This window comes from Lolium perenne, chromosome 7 (genome assembly GCF_019359855.2).
Source record: "Lolium perenne isolate Kyuss_39 chromosome 7, Kyuss_2.0, whole genome shotgun sequence".
NCBI classification, from domain to species: Eukaryota; Viridiplantae; Streptophyta; class Magnoliopsida; order Poales; family Poaceae; genus Lolium; species Lolium perenne.
In genome coordinates this window covers 283,679,132-283,686,637 of record NC_067250.2, presented here as the reverse complement: position 1 = coordinate 283,686,637, position 7,506 = coordinate 283,679,132, and the positions used below count along the sequence as shown (strand labels likewise).

The 7,506-nt window shown below is 49.3% G+C and overlaps 1 protein-coding gene across 1 annotated transcript; it reads right to left on the bottom strand.

The window, feature by feature from the left end:
* Nucleotides 1–5,386: 5,386 nt before the first annotated feature.
* On the bottom strand, nucleotides 5,387–7,217 carry LOC127312453 (AAA-ATPase At3g50940-like). Its single transcript, XM_051342974.2, has one exon. The coding sequence runs from the start codon at nucleotides 7,170–7,172 to the stop codon at nucleotides 5,670–5,672; it is 1,503 nt and encodes a 500-aa protein (XP_051198934.1). The 5' UTR covers nucleotides 7,173–7,217; the 3' UTR covers nucleotides 5,387–5,669.
* Between the last annotated feature and the right edge of the window lie 289 nt (nucleotides 7,218–7,506).

The window sequence follows — 7,506 nt, the reverse complement described above, 5'->3', positions numbered from 1 at the left end:
TGACACTTCATACCAACCAATATGGTTCTAATACCCAAGAATTTCATTGTGTGACTTAACTAGGAATACAACCATAACATGTATATCATTTATATACACCTGAGCTAGACTTTCTAGTCTTTTCTTTTCTTTTGCCAAAATATCTTTTGCAGTTTCTCTTTTAGCTTTCCTCATTATTCAGAAAAACATTTCAACATCAATAACTTCTAGGTTTGTTGGTCAAATACCAATAACCTTGAGGTTCTTACTTTGAAGTTGATCATCATATGACAAGTGTTTCAGATTTCACTATTAGTAACTTTGTAATACGATGAACAATTTCACTCATAATTTTATCCATCAATTCATGATAACTTTCTGAGACCATGTCTGTATATGCTAGGCTCATAAAGTTTAAACCTTAGTATTCGCATATGCAAATCTGGCTTGCACCCGTTGGAAGCACACGTAGAATCTATAACACCCGATCATCACGTGATGCTTCGAAACGCATTTAGTCTTAGCAACGGTGCATACTAAGGACAATCACTTCATGGATATGCGAATATCGTTAGTGCCCCAATAGTTGGAGGATTGGGATGCCTTGCGTCTTCAACCTTCGTACATTCCCATAAAACTTATGAGTTTATGTAGTCTCACCAAATTTATATTCTATCATCTTGCAATAAGGTCTTAGATATCACATATATCTCGTACCTTGATTATTTATGAAAACTAAATTTTCAGCTCCTTACTTTTCAAACAGATTTGAACTTCAAGTTTCACGGAGACAAGATAACTTTAGGTACTAATTGAAACCATAGCTCTCTGAATCAACAAAGTGAGGTTTACTAAAAGTTTGCAATAGGACTTAATCATTTCTTGATTCATTAACAATACGGTACCAATCCGTAAAGTTTCTAGTCAGATTTTAACAGTATTTCTATCTCAATTATAAGACTAGCGCATAGTAGTAAACGGATGCCAATACTACAAAATTAATTCAAAATACTACTCAGAATATGTTTATGATAATTAGTTCATGTTTTAATCTAATTACTAATGAACTCCCACTTAATACAACATCCCTCATAGTTGTAAAGTGGTACACGATCCAAATCCACTACACCAAAACCGATCATCACGTGAGATGATGTAGTTTCAATGGTGAACATCAACATGTTGATCATATCATCCATATGACTCGTGTTCAACCTTTCGGTTTCCATTGTCCCGAGGCCATGTCTGTACATGCTAGGCTCGTCAAGCAAACCCAAGTATTCCGCGTGTGCAACATGGCTTACACCCGTTGTATGTGAATCGTTGAATCTATCACATCCGATCATCACGAGATGCTTCGAAACGACGAACTGTTACAACGGTGCATACGAGGGGAGAACACTTTATTATCTTGATATTAATGTGAGGGATCATCTTATAATGCTACCGTCGCGATCTAAGCAAAATAAGATGCATAAAAGGATTAACATCACATGCAGTTCATATGTGATATGATATGGCCCTTTTGTCTTTGCGCATTTGATCTTCATCTCCAAAGCACGGACATGATCTCCATCATCTTCGGGCATGATCTCCATCATCGTCGGCGTAGCGTCAAGGTTCATGGCGCCGTCTTCATGGTTGTTCACCTCATGTAGCAACTATTACAACTACTTTGAAATACTACTCAACATGAAATTTAAAGACAACCATAAGGCTCCTGCCGGTTGCCACAATACAATAATGATCATCTCATACATATTCATCATCACATTATGGCCATATCACATCACCAAACCCTGCAAAAACAAGTTAGACGTCTCTAATTTGGTTTGCATATTTTACGTGGTTTAGGGTTTTCGAGAGAGATCTAATCTACCTACGAACATGAACCACAACGTTGATACTAATGTTTTCAATAGAAGAGTAAATTGAATCTTCACTATAGTAGGAGAGACAGACACCCGCAAAGCCTCTTATGCAATACAAGTTGCATGTCGAACGAGGAACAAGTCTCATGAACGCGGTCATGTAAAGTTAGTCCGAGCCGCTTCATCCCACTATGCCACAAAGATGCAAAGTACTCAAACTAAAGATAACAAGAGCATCAACGCCCACAAACCATTGTGTTCTACTCGTGCAATCATCTATGCATAGACACGGCTCTGATACCACTGTAGGATAACATTGCATAGAAAACAAAAAATTTCCTATCGCGAACACGCAATCCAAGCCAAGATGCAATCTAGAAGACGGTAGCAACGAGGGGATGATCAAGACTAACCCTTGAAGAGATTCCAAAGCCTATAAGAGTAGGCTCTTATTGCTGCGGTAGACGATCACTTGCCGCTTGCAAAAGCGCGTAGAAGATCTTGATCACGATCGCTTCCGGCGCCACGAACGGGCAGCACCTCCGTACTCGGTCACACGTTCGGTTGTTGATGAAGACGACGTCCACCTCCCCGTTCCAGCGGGCAGCGGAAGTAGTAGCTCCTCTTGAATCCGACAGCACGACGGCGTGGTGTCGGTGGTGGTGGAGAAATCCGGCGGAGCTTCGCTTAAGCGTGCGGGATGTGGTGGAGGAGAGAGACCGCTAGGGTTTGGGGAGAGAGGGGGGTTGGGCGCCGGCCCTCTAAGGGGTGCGGCCAAGGCTGAGCCAAAGAGTGGTCAGCCCCCTCTCTATGCCCCTCATTATATAGGTGGAAGCCCCAAGAGTTCTAGTCCAAGTCTTCGAATAAGACCCCAACACTAAAACCTCCCATATGTGGGAAACCTACTCAAGGAGGGAGTCCTACCCAAGGTGGGACTCCCACCTTTCCTTGAGGTGGGTTGGCCGGCCACCCTAGGGGAGTCCACCTTGGACTCCTCCCCTTTAGGGTTGGCTGGTCATGCAAGTGGAGTCTCTTCGGGACTCCACTTTCCAAAGTGCCATTCTTCCGGACTTTTCTAGAACCTTCTAGAACCTGCCATAAATGCACCGGATCATTTCCAAACTTGGAATATGACTTCCTATATATGAATCTTATTCTCCGGACCATTCCGGAACTCCTCGTGATGTCCGGGATCTCATCCGGGACTCCGAACAAATATTCGAACTCCATTCCATATTCAAGTTCTACCATTTCAACATCCAACTTTAAGTGTGTCACCCTACGGTTCGTGAATTATGCGGACATGGTTGAGTACTCACTCCGACCAATAACCAATAGCGGGATCTGGAGATCCATAATGGCTCCCACATATTCAACGATGACTTTAGTGATCGAATGAACCATTCACATACGATACCAATTCCCTTTGTCTCGCGATATTTTACTTGTCCGAGGTTTGATCTTCGGTATCACTCTATACCTTGTTCAACCTCGTCTCCTGACAAGTACTCTTTACTCGTACCGTGGTATGTGGTCTCTTATGAACTCATTCATATGCTTGCAAGACATTAGACGACATTCCACCGAGAGGGCCCAGAGTATATCTATCCGTCATCGGGATGGACAAATCCCACTGTTGATCCATATGCCTCAACTCATACTTTCCGGATACTTAATCCCACCTTTATAACCACCCATTTATGCAGTGGCTTTTGATGTAATCAAAGTACCTTTCCGGTATAAGTGATTTACATGATCTCATGATCATAAGGACTAGGTAACTATGTATCGAAAGCTTATAGCAAATAACTTAATGACGAGATCTTATGCTACGCTTAATTGGGTGTGTCCATTATATCATTCACATAATGACATAACCTTGTTATTAATAACATCCAATGTTCATGATCATGAAACGATGATCATCTATTAATCAACAAGCTAGTTTATACAAGAGGCTTACTAGGGACTCCTTGTTGTTCACATAACACACATGTATCAATGTTTCGGTTAATACAATTATAGCATGGTATGTAAACATTTATCATAAACATAAAGATATATAATAACCACTTTTATTATTGCCTCTTGGGCATATCTCCTTCACTTATTTTACAAGACTAGCACGAATCAAGATGCAAATCAAACGGTTTAAAACTTGACTGAGCACGAAGGTGAGAACTAGCAAATTCCTATTTTTATACTAGTATATTTCTTCAATATTCCTTCTATATTTAGTCAAACTTAGTAGGAGTAGTAAATTTTGATTTAGTACTCATTTCATCCATCATTTTCGACCATCAACATTTTTGACCGACAACCATCGGTCGATCCGCAAAAGAGTAAAGTCTGAAAAAGACCTTAAACTTGTAGGCAGTGTTAGAATCAAATCCCGAACTTCGGATCCCAGGAATTAGCACCCTAAACTTTTCTTTCCCGATCTAAGATGGCATTTAGGTCGTTTCCAAACAAGGGGTTGCTGATGTAGTCATGTTCTCCCTAAATCTCTTAGACACAAGCTGCGTTCTATGTCCCATGCAGCGGCAGCGCTGGCTCCGTCTGGGTCTCTGGGACAAGACTCGATTTCGTCTCCCACCCCGGCGGCGGCGCTTAAGCAACTGGTAAAATTGACGTGAAATCAAATAAACAAAGTTGGTTGTGGCTGCTGTCTGAAAACAAGTAAAACATGTGAAGCCAACTTTTGAAGACAGGCGATTAGATTGAAGATTCTTTTTCAGTATTTGAAGCAACCTCATCTTGTCATCTGCGCAGGAATTTTTAGGTGCCTTTGGGCTTGTTGTACTTTGGCAAGGAAGAGGTGGAGTACTTTAGCAATGAAGAGCTTGGCGAGCGGGTGCCCGTGATGGTGTCACTGCCCGGAGAGGCCGGGAAGCGATAGGAGGCGGAGCTGGACGACGGGAAGGCCTCGAGCGTTCCAACCCCATCCCCACCAACTTCTCACGTAAGAATGAAGCTCCAACGCTGCAAGGGACATATCTCTGTTTCAACGGCGCCGGAGGCTGCCGCCTGCTCTTCCGTCGCCATGGACGCGCGGACACGGAGCTCATCCGCCCGGAGGTGGTGTTGCTCCACTGTTGCTACTTCGGGTCCTTCGCCCCGTTAGCCGATTTCGCCTGTCTCCAGACGTGCGTGGAGGAGCGGTTGCAGCAGACTGTAGACGGTTGTCTCTCTCAACGACGGCAACACGGAGTCACGGACGACCAGAATTCCTCTTCACGCAATCCCAGTACTGACCATGGCCATGTCAGTGAACCCTGCCTGAAAAGATCATCACACAAGAAACGACCGGGAATTATGAGTTGAGGGTGCTGATTTTCGGGATTGAAAGTTCGGGGTCTGCTTCCGACACTGTCTATAAGTTCAAGGTTTTTTTCAAACTTTACTCTCCGCAAAACTACCCGTGTGACCGTGTCGTCGCTCTCGCTCATATTCTGTCCTGGCCCGAACATCGACATCGATGGTATGCGAAAGCTCAAACAAGACGAGAATAAGTTCTCAGCATAAAGTAGGGAACAAACTTTTTACACCTGCTGAGTATCATGCCTGGTCAACATAGTATTATGCAAGGAATTAGGTGTGTTACTACACAACAAAAGTCAACAGGACTACAGGTAGGAGTACAAGAAAGCAGCCAAGTTGCATGCAAACAACCTAACACGATGACACGAAGTCACGACCATGTCGATGATCGATCTCTTGCTATCACGATGAAATATTACTAAGTTAATCCCCCAGGCATGCTGCAACAAGCCAACAAGCCACGTTCAGGTCAAGGGTCAATCTCGCTCTCCGCATTCCTTACTCCATCGTCTCCGCTGTCGATGCACTCGGCAGCAGCGCATCTACGGCCGGTGCGAAATCTCTCCTGCGACGCAGCTCTCCGACGAGCTTACTCAAGGCTGCGGAGGCGCCTGCGCCGTCGCAGCCCATGAACACTTCTCCAATGTCGGCCGGCGTGATATGCACGTCGGCGGCGAGCAGGCCCTCGGCCTGGGCCATGAGGCCTCTCACCGTGTCGGGGTCGTCGTCGTCGGGGTCCTCGCCGACGCCGAGGTAGTTCTTGGCGAGCACGCGGAGCGCGGCGGGCGAGCAGTAGCCGAGCTCGATCTTCCGGTCCATGCGGCCGGGGCGGAGCAGCGCCGGGTCCAGTCGCTCGGGGTGGTTGGTGGTGAAGATCATCAGGCGCTCGCCGACGCAGGACGACCAGAGCCCGTCCACGAAGTTGAGCACGCCGGAGAGGCTTACGGACTCCCGCCCGATCGAAGCGGCCGCCGGGGATATCATTGCCAGCTGCGCGTTATTGTTGTTGTCTTCGTGGACGCTGCCGCCGCCGTTCTTCCTGCGGTCGGAGAGGTCGAGGGAGCAGTCGATGTCCTCGACGATGACGACGGACTTGGGCGTGGTGGAGACGAGGAGGCGGCGGAGGTGGGAGTTGGTTGGCACCGTGGTGAGCTCCAGGTCGTAGACGTCGAACTCGAGGAGGTTGGCGATGGCGGCCACGAGGCTGGTCTTGCCGGTGCCCGGCGGCCCGTGGAGCAGGTACCCGCGCTTCCAGGCGCGGCCGACGCGCGCGTAGTGTTCGCGCCGGCACGCGAAGCGGAGCAGGTCCGCGCGGATCTCCTCGCGGAGCGCCGGGTCGACGGCGAGCGTGTCGAACGTGGAGGGGTGGGAGAAGGCGTGCGAGGTCCAGAGGCGGCGGTGGTCCTCGCCGGGCGCGGCGGCCCGGTTGGTGTAGAGCCTGCGCTCCCGCGACGTGAGCCGCATCCTGGTGGCCTCGTCGATGACGTGGGGGATGTAGCTGTCGAGCACGAAGTCGCGGTGCTGGAGCGGGAACTGGAGCTCGAGGCTCCGGTGGTCGCCGCCGCCGGAGGGGCCCCGGCCGCCACCGTAGACGTTGTACGGGTTGCCGGCACGGTCGGCGGGGCGCGCGGTCGAGGTCCACTTTACCGTGACGCCCTTCCAGGTGTCGTGCGCGGTGTGGGCGTCCGGGAGTGAGGCGACGGCGCGGCTCGCCTGCCGCGGCTTGTAGAGTCGCACGGCGGGCGCCGTGGCGAGGCAGCGCGCCCCGAGGTAGAGCTGTGCGGCGTCGTAGAGGTCGTTGGTGGCGCCGCTGGCGGCGCCGTCGGCCTCGTCGACGAGGATGGTGGCCGTCGGGGGCCTGAACGCCGCGGCGAGCCGCGCGAGGAGGCGGCGAAGCATCTGCTCGGCCTCCGGCGGGATGAAGTCACGCATGGCCGTCCGGAACACCATGATCGTGGCGATCAGCGAGCCCACCGAGCGCCAGTCCAGCAACATCTCCATGAACGCCGTCCCTAGCTCAGTGGCAGTGGAGTGGGATGAGGCGGAGGTGCAAGGTGCAAGGTGGTGGGTTTTTATAGTTGGCGCGAGGGCGTCGCCGGAAAATGACGGGCTTGGCGGCGCGGAAGTGGAAAGTGGCTGGTGAGGTGGCGGCAGGGCTATTGCTGCCTACTGCCGCGGCACCATTTTTGGCGTTTCTCCGTCTGCTTTTGCCGCGCCATTTTTGGTGACACGAGTCGGCTCGGAAGCGGGTTGAGCTCAAGCTTGTGGGCCAAAAGGGAGACCGACCGCCGAAAAATCCCACTCTACGGCCTCCTTTAATTCGAAGGAATGCCAA